This window comes from Lynx rufus, unplaced genomic scaffold (assembly GCF_022079265.1).
Source record: "Lynx rufus isolate CCGP_SWC_20201006 ecotype Redwood Valley unplaced genomic scaffold, mLynRuf1.p SCAF_2, whole genome shotgun sequence".
Taxonomy (NCBI): Eukaryota; Metazoa; Chordata; class Mammalia; order Carnivora; family Felidae; genus Lynx; species Lynx rufus.
Window position 1 is genome coordinate 185,277,703 of NW_025814834.1, and position 20,881 is coordinate 185,298,583.

The following is a 20,881-nucleotide window of genomic DNA, read 5'->3' on the forward strand; positions in this document are numbered from 1 at the left end:
CCCACTGTACCTTGATTCTTTACCATTTTTTTGGCCCATTAGCTGTAATTTAACTTTATTTTTTTTAATGTTTATTTTGAGAGAGACAGAGAGAGGCAGAGAGAGAGAGAGAGAGAGAGAGAGAAGCTCCACACTGTTAGCATGGAAGTGGAGCCTGACCCGGGACTCAAACTCATGAATGGTGAGATCAAGCCCTGAGACAAAATCAAGAGTTGGACGCTCAACTGACTGAGCACCCAGGTGGCCCTGTAATTTAACTTTAAAATTATATATATATATATATATATATATATACACACACACATACATATATATATATGTATGCACACATACATATATATATATATATATGTATGTGTGTATAAAATCGTTGTACCCTGGGCTGTAACATTAGGGGAGTTTCTTCAGGTGCAAGTAGACCCCATTCTTGGGTTTGAGGACAATCTGGGGCAAGAAGACAAGAGGTCTGGTGGGATCTGGAGACACCTTGAAGCGGAGCAGGATCAAGGCAATGGCCACCTTTAACTCAATCATGGCAAACTGCTGCCCGATACAGTTCCTGCAGACACAGAGGGAAAGAAAGAGATACTTGAAGAAATGGTAGTTTTTTCTGACTCTTGCATAAGATGCTAGCATAATGAATCTGATATTCACAGTAAAGCTGCATTTACACACCATATGCCACAGAAACTTTTGAACGTCTATTGTTCCCTGTAAGAATGTGAACCGGGAGGCTGCAATGTGATGCCTGCCCTAAACAAGGTGGCACTTGGAATTGCTTATAGAATTGTTTCTCCTGTGAGGATATAAATGTCAAGCTGGGTGACTATAGTGGGTAACAGAGCATTGTGTCATTGACATTTGCTAATAAAGCAGAAGTTAAATGTCCTCATGTGCGCGTGCGTGTGCGCACACACACACACACACACACAAAGAGATAAATTTGTGAGATGGAGGATGTGGTAATAACTAGATGGGGAAGAGTCCTTTCATGATCTATACAGATATCAAATCACCATGATACACATTTTAAATATCTTACAATTTCACATGTCAGCTATACCTCAATAAATTTGAAATTAAGAAAAAAGAATTGTTTCTCCTGCGTCAGGGGTGGGCTGCATGGCTGATGAGCAAGTTTGCATTGTGGGAGAGCTTTCTGAGGCATGGCTGTATAAGATGTGATAGAGAAGGGCTTTGTCTTTTGTGAAACTAACTGGTCTTTTCAGGGGCTCAAATAGGTACCAATATCTACCTCATAATCTGGTGAGAAGATGGGGTTCCATGGAAGAATATATACACCTGAGATACCAAAGGAAGAATGCTGTTTCCAAATAAAACACTTCTGTCCATTTTCAACAACTTCAAATTGTCCTCACCTTGGTCCGGCTGAGAATGGTAAGAAGGAGTGGGGGTGTCTCTGATCAGAATTTTCCTGAGAGAATCGCGAGGGGTCAAAGACCTGAAATGACAAGGCAACCCCACCACCATCCCCAAAACACCATTAGCACATTTTTTAAGCTACTGCTTAGCACTGATCAACAGAAATCTATAATGAGCTACATATGTAATTTCTTTTCTTCTTCTTTTTTTAAGCAGGCTTCACACCCAGCATGGAGCCCAATGCAGGGCTCGAACTTATGACCCTGAGATCAAGACCTGAGCCGAGATCAAGAGTCAGACGCTTAACTGACTGAGCCACCTAGGCACCCCCACATATGTAATTTCAAACATTCTTGTAGTCACTTTTTTAAAAGGTGAAAGTAATTTTAACAATAGAATTTATTTTGCAGAAAATATTATCATTCCAACATGTACTCAATATAAATAATTATTAAGGAAATATTTCACATTTTTGTACTATGTCTTCAAAATCCAGTGATACACACTGGGTACACATTTCCAGCACATCTCATTTCCCATTAGCTACATTTCAAATGCCCAGTAACCACATGTGACTAGTAGCTACCACACTGGACAGTGCAATTCAAGAGGTGCAGCCCTTGTCTGGCCTCTTCATTGACAAATCTGCTACCCAGACACATAAGGAGAAAGCAGAAACACTAGGGTGTAATATTATTTTAATTCTGGAAGTAAGAATGTCCCAACCTAATTTACCCAAAGAAAATGAAAACACTAATTTGAAAAGATATATGCACCTGCTATGTGCGATACGGCAGCATTATTTACAATAGTTAAGATATGGAAGCAGCCTAAGTGTCCATCCACAAATGAATGTATAAAGAGGATGTGGTGGATGGGATGGAATATTACATGGCCATAAAAAGGATGAGATCATGCCATTTGAGACAACATGGATATACCTAGAGGGCAGTATGCTAAGTAAAATAAATCAGACTGAGAAAGATAAATATATTATTCCATTCATGGGTGGAATCTAAAAAAAAAACAATGAAAAACAAGTGCATAAACAAACAAAAAGCAGAATTAGACCAAAAATACAGAGAACAAACTGATGGTTGTGGGGGAAGTTTGGACAAAATGGGTGAAGAGGAGAGGGGAGATACAGGCTTCCAGTTACAAAATGAGTAAGTCACAGGAATAAAAGACATAGCATGAGGAACATGGTCAATAATACTGTAATAGCAATGTAATGGGACAGACGGTAGCTACACTTGTGGGGAACGCAGCATAATGTATAAACTTGTCAAATCACTAAGTTGTGCACCTGAAACTAATGTAACATTGTATGTCAACTATACTCAAATAAAATTGATTTGAACATAAAAAAAAAGAATGCGCCCACTTAGAAGTCAAGCCAAAGTGCTTAGGTGATCAATGATTACTGAGACATGTAGTCTACCTCCCATTACACATAAGAGATCTTAAATCCTAGCCACTTATGTGAAAGTATCTGTAGGTGTTGTGAGTGTTGAGAGTTTAAGAACGTTGAATCAAGCGCTCAGGTAAGCTATACGTCTTCTTTTTGCCTCTGCGTGCAGTCTCTCCTCCCTTTCCTGCCCTGCTCTGGGCTCCAAGAAGCTGACCCACATGGTTTCTTTTGAGGTTGGCTGATAAAAGACATTGATTGGCGATCTGGAGGGTGGGCAGAGAGAGCTTTTGGGTTATTTATTCCCTGGGCCCCACCCTACCAGGCTGCCTCTGGCTGGCTGCACACTCCACTGAAGGTCCAACTCCTGCCCAGGACACTTCCCAGCACAGTAATCTCTCTCCAGGCTTTGTAACCCTCTTTCCTGCCTGGCCCAGACGTGGTAAGCACTTCAGCAGTTATTTGCTCCATTCTGTTTTTCTAAAGCCTACCCATACCTTTGTAAATAGTTGCTTTATAAAACTCTTCTCCAAGTGCCCAAGTTGAGTGTGCCATTGGGTTTCTGCCAGAATCCTGATTGTTACATCCAGCCAAGAAGAGTCTAAGTTGCCTGCATGACTGCATGAGTAGTCTATACTCCTGCAGGTGTCTAGGTGAGTTCTTGATAGAGCTTGCTAAGTAAACAGCTGTGGTATAGACTGTGGGCAATTTCAAACAGATTGTGTGGCATTATATCCATATGTTCATGCAAAGCGAACATAAAGTAGGAATAGGGGAAGGGGACAGACAGCTTTCCTTTGGGGAAAGGTTGAACATTTTCGGTCTTTAAGTTTATTTTGTTTGCCTCGAGTCATTTGCCACTTCCATGAATAGCTAACAAAAAATGAGCTACACAGCATTAGTTCTTTGAAGGATTTATGTGCAAGACAGTCATACCTTTGGGTTTTCCCAGATGGCAGGGTTATGATGAAGGCCCCAAATACTGAGAACCACGGTTATTCCTGTGAAAAGAAAGAAATAAAAAAGATGGCAGAAGATACAGCAAGTTGTGGGCTACTGTTACACCATTCTTCAATAAGACTTTTCTTCTTGAAGGGAAAGAGCTAGCTCTTGGCAGAGTTCTGTGCACTGTAGCTGATGCCAGCAGTCAAGGACCCATGGGAAGATGAGGCCTGGGTGACACCTTAGATTTCAAAGCAATGACTTATTTAATACATGCTTCTATCTTAAGGAGCTATTGGTATCATGTCAAAATGATATCTGTTAGTGGACTATACAGCACCCACCAGAGACAGTTTGGGTAGAAAAGAACAGAATCACAATTCCATCATGCAGGTCCAGTGACAAGTTTCTGCTGGTTCTGTTCATAAGTGGAAGGGAGGAAATTTTAGCAAATATCCATGTGGTTTGGGGCTTAAAAAAAACACAGGGGAGAGAGATTTTGAGGATTATTTGATTACCATAAAAATTCTGGTAAATTAATTCTGGATCTGTCCACAAAGTCACAGTAAGTGACAGGCTGTTGGTGTTTGCTACAAGCAGTCTTATCAGCTTGTATCTAAGGGCAAGAATTCACAGAACACTGAAGCAGATAAGTGAAGGGTGTCTCACATGACACCCCTCTGCCTCTCACCTGCCATGCTTGGAAACCTGTGCTCTGAAGAGCACAGGGCTCCAGGCGTTGGGACTCTGTGTGAGTTTTAGTTCTGCTCATCTGCACTTTGGGGTCTCTGGTGGGTTTTTGGCTACACCAAAAGTATTTGAAAGTGCTTTGTAAACTGAGAAGCACCATATAAATGTCTGCTAAGATCATTTCCAAGGGGAAAAATGAGATAATGTGTTTGAAGGCTCTACGTAAACTATTAAGTGCTGTACACTTACAAGAGTGACATTATTATGATGATGAAGCCAAAGACCCACGGGGTCATCTAGATAAAGAGGATGATGCTCATTTCCCACGAAGTCTCACCTGGATCTCAAACTAAGCCAAATAAGGATAATCTTAGGAACAATGTCCTCCAATGAAAGAAACCCTGGGTTGGGATTCTGGTAATCCAGGTTCTGGGCACAGAGCTTTGCTTCAAATGGTTATATACCTTTGAGAAAGTCTGGAAGCCACATTTGATCAAGGAATTTCCCACTGAATTCTTAATAGGCACCCAACCCTAAGCTAGACGTCCTTAGGATTGTATTTTGACTCTAACAGTTGAGAAACAAGCCAGTCTTTGTCATTGTCACTTTGCCACCCAGGATCCCATGGTCTCTAAGAACTGCTTAGGAAAAGAATACAAAGACCTGCAGGCAAGGAGCGTCCATCTGGGAAGGTAATGGGCTTGCTGAGCTCTCTGGAAATGGATGGGACTGGAGGGGCCAGTCGGAGTGACTCCTTGATGCACATTGTAGTGTATGACATCTCACCCAGCTGGTCCCTGTGAGGACAAGGAAGGAGGGTAGGGAACTCAGACTCCATATCCGGTTTATAAATATTGATGTTCTTTTCCTCTTTGGTGTTTATTCTTGGTAAATACCATCTCTAGGTCAAAGTTATTTTGCAGTTGGTTTATGTAACAGAATGTTGAGACTCTTTCTGCCTCAGGATCAGCTGAGGTTCCAGAGAAAGAGGGACCAAAAAAGTGCCAGATATCTTCATGATAAAGCAAGATGCTAATCTACCAGTAAAGGATTTGCTAGGGGAGTTTCTGAAACCAGTTTTGCAACACTTAGCTCAAGAATGTGTAAGGAATGACTAAGGACTAAAAAGAAGAGGCTGAAGAGTTTTGATAGGAAAAAAAAAAACCTTTAAGGAGAATTGTTGGAATGCCAGAGTACTGTGGAGAATGGAGGAGTGCCCCCAAACCATGTTAGGCAAAGAAGCCCTCTGGGGTCACTGAGATGACCTGAAATGTGCTCCCTGGAGTTTGGGAAACAGGGCTGATAGGAAAGGCTGTGACTCAGAACAGGCAGGGAGTGAGGGGAGGGCAACAGGGACAAGTTAGGAGTGGTCCATTGTGTTCTATGGGCCAATGAACTGGCAAGAGGGAGAGCTCTGGAACCAGCTTGAAAGGAGCTCTGAGGACAAGAATTTCCTTGCCCCATGAATCACCATGGCAAACCTACAGTGAGGGAATCTCCAAAAAACCCAGAGATGCACCCACTGAGAATAAAAGGAAGCACTGAATAGCTACTAAGCTTAGAGGGCAAGATCACCATATTACCACCCCTTTCTCCTTATCCTCACTTCCTCCTGGGACCAGTTACGGAAGGGCCAGAAGCAGCAGCTACTGGGTAGGGGAGGAACTGGCCAGTAAGAAGTCAACCTCAACCCCCTCAGTCACCACTGGCTTCCAGACCCAAAGAAATGCTGATCTGGGATGGAGGGAGATGGTCCCAGTGGATGCGAATTTACACTTTGTATTATTCCACTGGACCAGACAGCTTAATTACTGAATGAGACTGCTCTTGTGAATTAAATGGATGGGAACTCTCTGAGATCCGGGTAAGATTTCACTCTGGAGATGAAAAGAACTTGCCCTATACAAGTATCAGAGGGAGAAGAAAAAAGTTTTTTACTTGCATCCTAGATAGTCAGCTAGTCATAAAATGACTGCATATATTCAGTCTATTTGTTTTGTATTTCTGTTTGCTTTTCTGATTACTTATTTTGAATGCAGGCTTTGGCCATTCGGTGGTGTGAAATTTTAATTTTTTTGTTAAAAGTTTTTTCAATGTTTACTTATTTTTGAGAGACAGAGAGAGACAGAGTGTGAGTAAGGAAGGGGCAGAGAGAGAGGGGGATACAGAATTCAAAGTAGGCTCCAGGCTCTGAGCTGTCAGCACAGAGCCCGAAGTGGGGCTCAAACCCACAAAACCATGAGATTATGACCTGGGCCGAAGTTGGATGCCCAACCCAAGAATAAGGAAGGTGAATATTTGGGTTGGATATATATATACATATATATCCACCCTAAACAGGTTATCCGATTAATGTTAATGCATGAGTAAAAAATGATTAATCAATATTAGATTTTGTGCTATACAAATTAAACCTTTAATTTATGGTAGGAAATATTATTTCCTTATAAAAAGTAAGACCTCTACTACATCTATATAAATTCAAATTGTCCCTTACAAATGTTCTGAGCTGACCTTTGCATTTGAAATACGGTGTTTTCCCCGTAGTCATGAGGTCATGTGGCCCTTAGTATTTCTATCTTTCTGTCCCTTTGACCAGCAAAACAAGGATAAGTGAAATATCTAACTAGGGTAAAGAATGTGGTTTATATTGGAGACATGTGTTTGTTTTTCTATCAGAGATTATGTCTGAGGGGCAAATCCATAACATGGGCATCATTAACAGCAAGATAAGCTCAAAGTCTTGCACAACGGTGTTGAAGTTTTCTACCTGGCTGATTCCTACCCATCCTAAAAGAGGCAGCTAGCATGTCAGATCTCCCAGGAAGTCCTCTGGAGTCCCCTATACCAGGTTAGGTGCCTGTCTTCTAAGTCTCTGTAGTAACCCGCACATCTCTCTCTCTCGCTACCCTTACCAGGTTATATGGCAATTATTTGTATGGAGGTCTGTCTCCTGTACCAGGTGTGAGCCCAATCAAACCTTGGACATTTTTAAAGTACCTCAGTATTTATTTATTTATTTATTTTTTTTTAAATTTTTTTTAACATTTATTTATTTTTGAGACACAGAGAGACAGAGCATGAACAGGGGAGGGGCAGAGAGAGAGGGAGACACAGAATCTGAAACAGGCTCCAGGCTCTGAGCTGTCAGCACAGAGCCCGACGCGGGGCTCGAACTCACGGACCGCGAGATCATGACCTGGCTGAAGTCGGACGCTTAACCGACTGCGCCACCCAGGCACCCCAAGTACCTCAGTATTTAAAATGTCGTAAGTCCATAATCCGCAGACTCAACTAAAGTGTGTATCATTTGGTACTATGTTCAAAGTCCAAAGCCAGTCCTGAGGAGTGAACAAAGAAATGGGAGACAATGACTACAATGTGGCTGAAATGATATGGATATGCACTCAGGTATTGGAAGAGGACCCCCACTTAAGCCCTACCATTTAAGCTCTAAATGCAAGTCTAGGGATCAAGCCCCATTTTCAGTGCACTGGAGCCTAGGTGAAAGAAAGAAATGAGACATTACACACCACTGATTAGAAAAACAACAAAACAGATAAGTTGTGGATGAGTGAACTTCTTTAGCAGAAGATAAAGGGATAATTTTGGTTCCTTTAGAAAAAGAGCAGAATAGTAGCGTGTTTATTCTGTTTCTACAGGCACATATCTTAAAGCAATAACAGTCACCAAGATACCACAGGTAAAAATAAAGCAAAACCCAAGGAGGGGAACCAGGATGAAATGTTTAGGAATGCAGATCTTACCAGGTGATAGAAGACCCGTCCCCCAGGATGCCCCTGATCTCCTCCCGACATCTCTCCTGGTGCTCAGGGTTCAGAGCCAGGTGGTAGAGGAGCCAGGAAATGCCCCCTGCCATGGTGTCTTGCCCTGCCAACATGAATGTGTTCACCTCGGACTGTAGGTCAGTATCTGAAAAGTTGTTGTCATTTTCAGCCTGAAAGGTAAAACAGAGCTGTTTTTATGCAACGGATAAAATAGAGAAATTTTTATGCAATGTCAATTTACAGATCTTTGGAGCCCCAATCAAGATAATGGTTTTAGGGAAATAAATTAGAGTTTCAAATGAGAGTTTCAATTTTAATTTAGTTCATCAAATACATAATAGAGGCCATACTTTGACCAGAGCATAAAGGAGAACCAATGTTAGACAAGGAAAGCAGACCTTGCAAAGAGTTCTTCCAATCATCCTACCAGATTCATTCAGACTTCCCAGCACCTCATCATCATCATTTTACCAGCTTACGCTGTGACTCTTTCCCCATGTTTCCCTAAACTATCATGTATCTTTGCAATAATCACCAAATCCTGTCAAATTAGTAAAAAATTTGGCCTTACCTAATTCCTTCTAGTGACAGAATTATAGATTTCTGTCTTGATCTCAAACTGTATGGAGCCAACCATCAAAAGTGTTGTTAAATTTAGTTGATCAATGTTGCTTTTGTCTATCCTCCTCCTCAATCATCCAGCTACCCACACAATTAACTATATGAGCAGCCTCAGACATTTGAGACTTACCTGGGCAGAAAGGATAATATCCAGAAAATCCTGGTACTTCCGCTTCTGAGTGTTACCATACTTCTTCTCATTCTTGAGCAATTTTTTTCTATCCTGGATTATCTTTTCTGGGATAGAATAACAATTTCTGATTACCAAAGTGATAGCAAATATATATATACATATATATATATATACATATATATATACATATATATATAACAACATATATATGTATATATATGTGTATATATATACATATATATATGTGTATATATACATATATATATACATATATATATACATATATATATAACAACATATATATGTGTATATATATACATATATATATATATATATATATATAAAACAAACTCATGGGCAACATCTAAAAAAAGGTAAAAACAGTTATAATTTATGTGCTAAGAGAGGAGAAAAATGGAATCATATAAAATGCTCAATTAAAACCAGAGAAAGCAGAAAAAGAGTGAAAGACAAAAAAAGGCAATGAACAGTAAGAAGTAACAAATATGGTCGCTATTAATCCAAATATATCAATAATCACATTAAGCATCGATGGTATAAATACAACTAAAAGACAGAGACTTCTGAATGGATGAAAAAAACCCAAGCTATATGTCATCTACAAGAAACCCACTTTAAATACATAAAGATATGTATAGATTAAAAGTAAAGGAGTAGAGAAAGATATGCCATGCTAACTAACAAAGAGAAAGTTGGAGTAACTATATTAATTTCAGCAGAACAGATTTCCAAGCAAGTAAAATTAGTAGGGAAAAAATTAATAGGGATTAAAATGGTATTATATAATGATAAGGGGGTCAATTCTCCGATAATAAAACAATCTTTTGTGTGAATGCACCTAACAACAGAGTGTCAAAACATATAAGGCAAAAAACAACAGGACTCCAAGGAGAAATAGATGAATCTACTCTTATAGTTGGAGACTTCAACACTTCCCTGTCAGTAATGGACAGATCCAGCAGGCAGAAAACCAGCAAGGATGTAGTTGAACTGAACAATATCATCAATCAACTGGATCTATTTGACCCCTATAGAATACATCATCCAACAACAGCAGAATACACCTCCTTCTCAAGCTCACAGAGAACATTCACTAAAATAGACCACATTTGGGCCATAAAGCACAAACTTTAAAAGAACATAAATCAGGACTCTGCATGGAAGATGGCGGCGTAGGAGGACGCTGGGCTCACCGCGCGTCCTGCTGATCACTTAGATTCCACCTACACCTGCCTAAATAACCCAGAAAACCACCAGAGGATTAGCAGAACGGAGTCACCGGACCCAAGTGCAGACGAGAGGCCCACGGAAGAGGGTAGGAAGGGCGGCGAGGCGGTGCGCGCTCCACGGACTGGCGGGAGGGAGCCGGGGCGGAGGGGCGGCTCGCCAGCCAAGCAGAGCCCCCGAGTCCGGCTTGCAAAAGCGGAGGGGCCTGACGGACTGTGTTCCGACAGCAAGCGCGACTTAGCGTCTGGGAGGTCATAAGTTAACAGCTCTGCTCAGAAAGCGGGAAGGCTGGAGGACAAAGGGAGGGTGAGCTGCGGAGCCCCCGGACGACAGAGCTCAGTTTGGCGGGGAACAAAGGCGCTCGCCAGCGCCATCTCCCCCGCCCATCCCCCAGCCAAAATCCCAAAGGGAACCGGTTGCGGCCAGGGAAATTGCTCGCTCCGCGCAAACACCCAACTCTGTGCTTCTGCGGAGCCAAACCTCTGGCAGCGGATCTGACTCCCTCCGGCTGCCACAGGGCCCCTCCTGAAGTGGATCACCTAAGGAGAAGCGAGCTAAGCCTGCCCCCCCTGCCGCCGTGCACCTTGCCTTCCTACCCCAGCTAATACGCCAGATCCCCAGCATCACAAGCCTGGCAGTGTGCAAGTAGCCCAGACGGGCCACACCACCCCACAGTGAATCCCGCCCCTAGGAGAGGGGAAGAGAAGGCACACACCAGTCTGACTGTGGCTCCAGCGGTGGGCTGGGGGCAGACATCAGGACTGACTGCGGCCCCGCCCACCAACTCCAGTTGTACACCACAGCACAGGGGAAGTGCCCTGCAGGCCCTCACCACACCAGGGACTATCCAAAATGACCAAGCGGAAGAATTCCCCTCAGAAGAATCTCCAGGAAATAACAACAGCTAATGAGCTGATCAAAAAGGATTTAAATAATATAACAGAAAGTGAATTTAGAATAATAGTCATAAAATTAATCGCTGGGCTGGAAAACAGTATACAGGACAGCAGAGAATCTCTTGCTGCAGATATCAAGGGACTAAGGAACAGTCACGAGGAGCTGAAAAACGCTTTAAATGAAATGCAAAACAAAATGCAAACCACCACGGCTCGGATGGAAGAGGCAGAGGAGAGAATACGTGAACTAGAAGATAAAGTTATGGAAAAAGAGGAAGCTGAGAAAAAGAGAGATAAAAAAATCCAGGAGTATGAGGGGAAAATTAGAGAACTAAGTGATACACTAAAAAGAAATAATATACGCATAATTGGTATCCCAGAGGAGGAAGAGAGAGGGAAAGGTGCTGAAGGGGTACTTGAAGAAATAATAGCTGAGAACTTCCCTGAACTGGGGAAGGAAAAAGGCATTGAAATCCAAGCGGCACAGAGAACTCCCTTCAGACGTAACTTGAATCGATCTTCTGCACGACATATCATAGTGAAACTGGCAAAATACAAGGATAAAGAGAAAATTCTGAAAGCAGCAAGGGGTAAACGTGCCCTCACATATAAAGGGAGACCTATAAGACTCGTGACTGATCTCTCTTTTGAAACTTGGCAGGCCAGAAAGAATTGGCACGAGATTTTCAGTGTGCTAGACAGAAAAAATATGCAGCCGAGAATCCTTTATCCAGCAAGTCTGTCATTTAGAATAGAAGGAGAGATAAAGGTCTTCCCAAACAAACAAAAACTGAAGGAATTTGTCACCACTAAACCAGCCCTACAAGAGATCCTAAGGGGGACCCTGTGAGACAAAGTACCAGAGACATCACTACAAGCATAAAACATACAGACATCACAATGACTCTAAACCCATATCTTTCTATAATAACACTGAATGTAAATGGATTAAATGCGCCAACCAAAAGACATAGGGTATCAGAATGGATAAAAAAACAAGACCCATCTATTTGCTGTCTACAAGAGACTCATTTTAGACCTGAGGACACCTTTAGATTGAGAGTGAGGGGATGGAGAACTATTTATCATGCTACTGGAAGCCAAAAGAAAGCTGGAGTAGCCATACTTATATCAGACAAACTAGACTTTAAATTAAAGGCTGTAACAAGAGATGAAGAAGGACATTATATAATAGCTACAGGGTCTATCCATCAGGAAGAGCTAACAATTATAAATGTCTATGCACCGAATACCGGAGCCCCCAAATATATAAAACAATTACTCATAAACATAAGCAACCTTATTGATAAGAATGTGGTAATTGCTGGGGACTTTAACACCCCACTTACAGAAATGGATAGATCATCTAGACACACGGTCAATAAAGAAACAAGGGCCCTGAATGAGACATTGGATCAGATGGACTTGACAGATATATTTAGAACTCTGCATCCCAAAGCAACAGAATATACTTTCTTCTTGAGTGCACATGGAACATTCTCCAAGATAGATCATATACTGGGTCACAAAACAGCCCTTCATAAGTTTACAAGAATTGAAATTATACCATGCATACTTTCAGACCACAATGCTATGAAGCTTGAAATCAACCACAGGAAAAAGTCTGGAAAACCTCCAAAAGCATGGAGGTTAAAGAACACCCTACTAACGAATGAGTGGGTCAACCAGGCAATTAGAGAAGAAATCAAAAAATATATGGAAACAAACGAAAATGAAAATACAACAATCCAAACGCTTTGGGACGCAGCGAAGGCAGTCCTGAGAGGAAAATACATTGCAATCCAGGCCTATCTCAAGAAACAAGAAAAATCCCAAATACAAAATCTAACAGCACACCTAAAGGAACTAGAAGCAGAACAGCAAAGGCAGCCTAAACCCAGCAGAAGAAGAGAAATAATAAAGATCAGAGCAGAAATAAACAATATAGAATCTAAAAAAACTGTAGAGCAGATCAACGAAACCAAGAGTTGGTTTTTTGAAAAAATAAACAAAATTGACAAACCTCTAGCCAGGCTTCTCAAAAAGAAAAGGGAGATGACCCAAATAGATAAAATCATGAATGAAAATGGAATTATTACAACCAATCCCTCAGAGATACAAACAATTATCAGGGAATACTATGAAAAATTATATGCCAACAAATTGGACAACCTGGAAGAAATGGACAAATTCCTGAACACCCACACTCTTCCAAAACTCAATCAGGAGGAAATAGAAAGCTTGAACAGACCCATAATCAGCGAAGAAATTGAATCGGTTATCAAAAATCTCCCAACAAATAAGAGTCCAGGACCAGATGGCTTCCCAGGGGAGTTCTACCAGACGTTTAAAGCAGAGATAATACCTATCCTTCTCAAGCTATTCCAAGAAATAGAAAGGGAAGGAAAACTTCCAGACTCATTATATGAAGCCAGTATTACTTTGATTCCTAAACCAGACAGAGACCCAGTAAAAAAAGAGAACTACAGACCAATATCCCTGATGAATATGGATGCAAAAATTCTCAATAAGATACTAGCAAATCGAATTCAACAGCATATAAAAAGAATTATTCACCATGATCAAGTGGGATTCATTCCTGGGATGCAGGGCTGGTTCAACATTCGCAAATCAATCAACGTGATACATCACATTAACAAAAAAAAAGAGAAGAACCATATGATCCTGTCAATCGATGCAGAAAAGGCCTTTGACAAAATCCAGCACCCTTTCTTAATAAAAACCCTTGAGAAAGTCGGGATAGAAGGAACATACTTAAAGATCATAAAAGCCATTTATGAAAAGCCCACAGCTAACATCATCCTCAACGGGGAAAAACTGAGAGCTTTCTCCCTGAGATCAGGAACACGACAGGGATGCCCACTCTCACCGCTGTTGTTTAACATAGTGCTGGAAGTTCTAGCATCAGCAATCAGACAACAAAAGGAAATCAAAGGCATCAAAATTGGCAAAGATGAAGTCAAGCTTTCGCTTTTTGCAGATGACATGATATTATACATGGAAAATCCGATAGACTCCACCAAAAGTCTGCTAGAACTGATACATGAATTCAGCAAAGTTGCAGGATACAAAATCAATGTACAGAAATCAGTTGCATTCTTATACACTAACAATGAAGCAACAGAAAGACAAATAAAGAAAATGATCCCATTCACAATTGCACCAAGAAGCATAAAATACCTAGGAATAAATCTAACCAAAGATGTAAAGGATCTGTATGCTGAAAATTATAGAAAGCTTATGAAGGAAATTGAAGAAGATTTAAAGAAATGGAAAGACATTCCCTGCTCATGGATTGGAAAAATAAATATTGTCAAAATGTCAATACTACCCAAAGCTATCTACACATTCAATGCAATCCCAATCAAAATTGCACCAGCATTCTTCTCGAAATTAGAACAAGCAATCCTAAAATTCATATGGAACCACAAAAGGCCCCGAATAGCCAAAGTAATTTTGAAGAAGAAGACCAAAGCAGGAGGCATCACAATCCCAGACTTTAGCCTCTACTACAAAGCTGTCATCATCAAGACAGCATGGTATTGGCACAAAAACAGACACACAGACCAATGGAATAGAATAGAAACCCCAGAACTAGACCCACAAACGTATGGCCAACTCATCTTTGACAAAGCAGGAAAGAACATCCAATGGAAAAAAGACAGCCTCTTTAACAAATGGTGCTGGGAGAACTGGACAGCAACATGCAGAAGGTTGAAACTAGACCACTTTCTCACACCATTTACAAAAATAAACTCAAAATGGATAAAGGACCTAAATGTGAGACAGGAAACCATCAGAACCTTAGAGGAGAAAGCAGGAAAAGACCTCTCTGACCTCAGCCGTAGCAATCTCTTACTCGACACATCCCCAAAGGCAAGGGAATTAAAAGCAAAAGTGAATTACTGGGACCTTATGAAGATAAAAAGCTTCTGCACAGCAAAGGAAACAACCAACAAAACTAAAAGGCAACCAACGGAATGGGAAAAGATATTTGCAAATGACATATCGGACAAAGGGCTAGTATCTAAAATCTATAAAGAGCTCACCAAACTCCACACCCGAAAAACAAATAACCCAGTGAAGAAATGGGCAGAAAACATGAATAGACACTTCTCTAAAGAAGACATCCAGATGGCCAACAGGCACATGAAAAGATGTTCAGCGTCGCTCCTTATCAGGGAAATACAAATCAAAACCACACTCAGGTATCACCTCACGCCAGTCAGAGTGGCCAAAATGAACAAATCAGGAGACTATAGATGCTGGAGAGGATGTGGAGAAACGGGAACCCTCTTGCACTGTTGGTGGGAATGCAAATTGGTGCAGCCGCTCTGGAAAGCAGTGTGGAGGTTCCTCAGAAAATTAAAAATAGACCTACCCTATGACCCAGCAATAGCACTGCTAGGAATTTATCCCAGGGATACAGGAGTACTGATGCATAGGGGCATTTGTACCCCAATGTTCATAGCAGCACTCTCAACAATAGCCAAATTATGGAAAGAGCCTAAATGTCCATCAACTGATGAATGGATAAAGAAATTGTGGTATATATATACAATGGAATACTATGTGGCAATGAGAAAAAATGAAATATGGCCTTTTGTAGCAACGTGGATGGAACTGGAGAGTGTAATGCTAAGTGAAATAAGCCATACAGAGAAAGACAGATACCATATGGTTTCACTCTTATGTGGATCCTGAGAAACTTAACAGGACCCCATGGGGGAGGGGAAGGAAAAAAAAAAAAAAGAGGTTAGAGTGGGAGAGAGCCAAAGCATAAGAGACTGTTAAAAACTGAGAACAAACTGAGGGTTGATGGGGGATGGGAGGGAGGGGAGGGTGGGTGATGGGTACTGAGGAGGGCACCTTTTGGGATGAGCACGGGGTGTTGTATGGAAACCAATTTGTTCAATAAATTTCATATAAAAAAAAAGAACATAAATCATACAAAGTATGCTCTCAGACCACAATGGAATAGAAATCAATAACAGAAAGATAGTTTGAAAACTCCAAAATAGTTGGAGAGTAAACCACACTTTTCTAAATAACACATGGGCCAAAGAAATCTCAAGGGAAATTTTAAAAATATTTTGAACTAAATGAAAATTAAGAATACAGCTAATAAAATTTGTGGAACACAGTGAAAGCAATACTTAGAGGGAAATTTGTAGCATTGAGTGGATATATTAGAAAAGAAGAAAAATCTAAAATCCTAATCTAATCTTTGACCTCAGGAAACTGTAAAAAGAACCCATTAAATCCATAGTGGAAGAAGTGAAATAATAAAAATTAGAGCAGAAAGCAGTGAAATTGAAAATAAGAAACCAAGGGAAAAAAAATCAATGAACCCAAAAGTTGATTCTTTGAAAAGATCTGTAAAATTGATAAATCTCTAGCCAGGTTAATTAAGAAAAAAACAGAGAAGATAAAAATTACTAATATCAGGAATAAAAAGGGAACATCACTATTGATTCTATGAGCATTAAAAAGATAATAAAGGAATATTATGAACAAATATATGCCCATAAATCTGATAACCTAGGTGAAATGGGCCAAATTCTTGAAAGACACGGTCTATCAACATTCATCCAGAGAAACAGATCATCTGAATAGACCTATATATATTAAATAAATTAAATCAATAATAATGACCTTCCAAAAACAGGTCTAGATGATTTCAGTGGTTTATTCTTTCAAACATTTGAGAAAGAAATCACATCAATTCTTTACAATATATTCCAGAAAATAGCAGAGGGAATATTCCCTAATCTATTTTATGAGGCCAGACATTATCCTAATACCCAAACCAGACAAAGACATTACAAGAAAGGACAACTACAAACCAAATATCTCTCATGAAATCAATGCTAAAATCCTCAATAAAATATTAGCAAAAAGAATCCAACAATGCACAAAAGGAATTATACACCATTACCAAGTAGGATTTATTCCAGATATGCAAATCTGGTTCAACATCAAAAAATCAATTAATGTAATCTATCGCATCAATAAGTTAAAGAAGAAAAATCATATGGCCATATTAAAAGACACAGAAAAAAGATCTAACACAATCTAACACCCATTCACAATTAAGAAAAAAAAAATCCCTCAGGAAACTAGGAATAGAGGGAGATACATATCATAACACATGTGTCAAAACCCATAGAGTGTACAATATAAATAATGAATTCTAAAGTAAACTATGGACTTTAGTTAATAATGTGTCAATATTGGCTCAATTGTAACAAATGTACCTCACTAAAGCAAGATGTGATGAGGAGAAACTGCGTAAGAAGGTGGAGGTGAGAAAGTATATGGGAACTGTCTACACTTCCTACTTAATTTTTCTGTATACTTAAAACTGTCTAAAAATAGTTTGTTAATTAAAAAAAATACTACAAAATCTCTTTAAATGAATCAGTGTGATTCCAGTACATGAATAAATAGACAGATGAATGGAACAGAAAAGAAAGTCCAGAAATAGGTTCAAGTACATATGTCAATTTAGTATATAAAAATGGTCATCTCAATTACTGGGACAGATGGAACTTTTAAATTAAATTAAATTTTTAATTGAAGTATAATTAACATACAACATTATATTCGTTTCAGGTGTACAGTGTAATGATTCAACAATTCTATATATTACTCTATGTTCATCATGTTAAGTATACTCTTAATCCTCTTTATCTATTTCACTCATCCCCCTACCCACCTGCCCTCTGCACCACCAATTTGTTTTTGTTTGTTTCTTTTTTCTTTCTTCATTTTGTTTCTTAAATGAAAAAATATGAGTGAGATTGAATGGTATTTGTCTTTTTCTATCTGACTTATTTCACTTAGCATAATATAATACCCTCTAGGTCCATCCATGTTGTTGCAAATGGCAAGATCGCATTCTTTTTTATGGCTGAGTAACATACCATTGCATAGATATACCACATTTTTAATAAATGGTGATGAGACAACTGGATAACCATTTGGAAAAGTTAGGTCAACACTTCGCACCATGCATAAGAATAAACCCTAAATGAATTAGAGATCTAACTGCAAGAACAAAACCACACAAGCACTAGAAGAAAAACACGGATGAATGTCTCTACAATTTGGGTATAGGGCAGTGGTTCTCAGATGGAGATAATTTTGACCCCAGGGGACATTCATCAATGTGTGTAGACATTTTCAGTTGCCACAACTGTCAGAGTCCTACTGGCATTGAGTGGATAGATGTCAGGGATGGAACTAAACATCCTACAATGCACAGGACACCTCCCCACATAACAAAGACTTACCCAAACCAAAATGTCATTAGAGCAAGTGTTGAAATACCCTAAAATAGGGGATGGCTACTGTCTACTACTTAAAATCCAGATGTAATAAAAATAATTGATATGTCATCTGCAAATATCTTCTCCTATTCTGTCAGTTGCCTTTTAGTTTTGTTGATTGTTCCCTTTGCTGTGCAGAAGCTTTTTATCTTGACAAGGCACCAATGGTTTATTTTTGTTTTTATTTCCCTTGCCTCTGGAGACATGTTAAGTAAGAAGTTGCTGTGGCTTAGGTCAAAGAGGTCATTACCTGTTTTCTCTCATAGAATTTTGATGGTTTCCTGTCTCACATTTAGGTCTTTCATTCATTTTGAATATATTTTTGTGTATGATGTAAGAAAGTGGTCCAGGTTCACTCTTCTGCATGTTGCTGTCCAGTTCTCCTAGCACCAATTGCTAAAAAGACTGTCTTTATTCCATTAGATACTCTTTCCTGCTTTGTCAAAGATTAGCTGGCTATATAGTTGTGGGTCCATTTCTAGGTTCTCTATTCTATTCCATTGATCTATGTGTTTTTGCACCAATACCATACTATCTTGATGATTACAGCTTTGTAATACAGGTTAAAGTCTGGGATTGTGATGCCTCCAGCTTTGGGTTTTTTCCAATGGATAAAGCATTAATATCCAAAATCTATAGAGAACTTACCAAACTCAACACCCAAACAACAAATAATCCAGTGGAGAAATGGACAGAAGACATAAACAGACACTTTTCCAAAGAAGACATCCATGTGGGAAACAGACACATCAAAAGATGCTCAACATCACTCAAACACAAATCTAAACCATAATGAAATACCACCTCACACTGGTCAGATGGCTAAAATTAACAACACAGGAAACAACAGATGTTGGTGGGGATGTGGAGAAAGAGGAACCCTTTTGCATTGTTGGTGGGAATGCAAACTGGTACAGCCACTCTGGAAAACAGTATGGAGTTTCCTCAAAAAATTAAAAATAGAACTACTCTATGACCCAGCAATCGCACTACTAGGAATTTCTGCAAAGGTTACAAAAATGCTGATTTAAAGGGGCACATGCACCCCAATGCTTATAGCAGCGCTATCAACAACAGCCAAATTATGGAAAGAGCTCAAATGTCCATTAACTGATAAATGGATAAAGAAGATGTGGTATATATACAATGGAATATTACTTGGTGATGAAAAAGAAATGAAATCATGCCATTTGCAACAACATGGATGGAACTGAAGGGTGTTGTGCTAAGCAAAATAAGACGCCATAAGATTTACTCATATGTGGAATTTGAGAAATTCAACAGATGAACATAGAGGAAGGGAAGGAAAAAATAAGATAAAAACAAGGAGGAAGGCAAACCATAAGAGACTCTTAAATACAGAGAACAAACTGAGGATTGCTGGGTTAAATGGGTGATAGGCATTAAGAAGCGCACTTTTTGGGATGAGCAGTGGGTGTCATATGTAAGAGATGAATCACTGGGTTCTAATCCTGAAGCTAAGACTACACTGTATGTTAACTAACTTGAAAATACATTTTAAAAAATAATAAAAAAATAAAAAGGAACAAATAATATTGGTAAATTTGGCTAAATAAATATAAAATTTTTGAAAAGGTTTTATTTTGAATAAATTTAACATTTATTTTTCCCTAATATTTGCATTTTGTTTTCTCATCATAATTATGTAATATAAAGAAATAGTAAAGAGTTCTTTCAATAACCCTTTGTAGATGCCCCAGATTCACTCTAGTGAGCCATACAAATATTAGCATTTTCTGTGTGGGCCATGATGTGAATCGGTTTGGAACTACTGCTATATAATGCCCATCTTTTTTTTTTTTCAATATATGAAATTTATTGTCAAATTGGTTTCCATACAACACCCAGTGCTCATCCCAAAAGGTGCCCTCCTCAATACCCATCACCCACCCTCCCCTCCCTCCCACCCCCCATCAACCCTCAGTTTGTTCTCAGTTTTTAAGAGTCTCTTATGCTTTGGGACACTTAAAAGTCTCTCCCATTCTAACCTCTTTTTTTTTTTTTCCTTCCCCTCCCCCATGGGTTTCTGTTAAGTTTCTCAGGATCCACATAAGAGTGAAAACATATGGTATCTGTCTTTCTCTGTATGGCTTATTTCACTTAGCATCACACTCTCCAGTTCCATCCACGTTGCTACAAAGGGCCATATTTCGTTCTTTCTCATTGCCTTGTAGTACTCCATTGTGTATATAAGCCACAATTTCTTTATCCATTCATCAGTTGATGGACATTTAGGCTCTTTCCATAATTTGCATAATGCCCATCTGTATCTTAAATCGTTAACCTAACCTGCTTCTGACTGTCCTCCTTATACACTACATTCATGTGTGTTTATGGGTGCCTGACTGCGCCTGTGCCTGTGTGGGTGTGTCTTGCAAATTTCCGTGAGGCAAATATAT

The 20,881-nt window shown here is 39.6% G+C and overlaps 1 protein-coding gene across 1 annotated transcript in view; it reads right to left on the bottom strand.

Moving 5' to 3' along the window:
• Positions 1-381: 381 nt before the first annotated feature.
• Positions 382-20,881, bottom strand: part of LOC124516047 (cytochrome P450 4X1) — a 35,459-nt gene continuing 14,959 nt past the window's right edge. Inside the window, exons 7-12 of the mRNA XM_047085177.1 lie at positions 8,963-9,069; positions 8,191-8,381; positions 5,087-5,220; positions 3,728-3,792; positions 1,380-1,462; positions 382-559 (exon numbers count right to left, since the gene is read on the bottom strand). Coding sequence (XP_046941133.1) covers positions 391-559; positions 1,380-1,462; positions 3,728-3,792; positions 5,087-5,220; positions 8,191-8,381; positions 8,963-9,069 — 749 coding nt within the window. The 3' untranslated portion in view covers positions 382-390. The remainder of the gene's footprint in view (positions 560-1,379; positions 1,463-3,727; positions 3,793-5,086; positions 5,221-8,190; positions 8,382-8,962; positions 9,070-20,881) is intronic.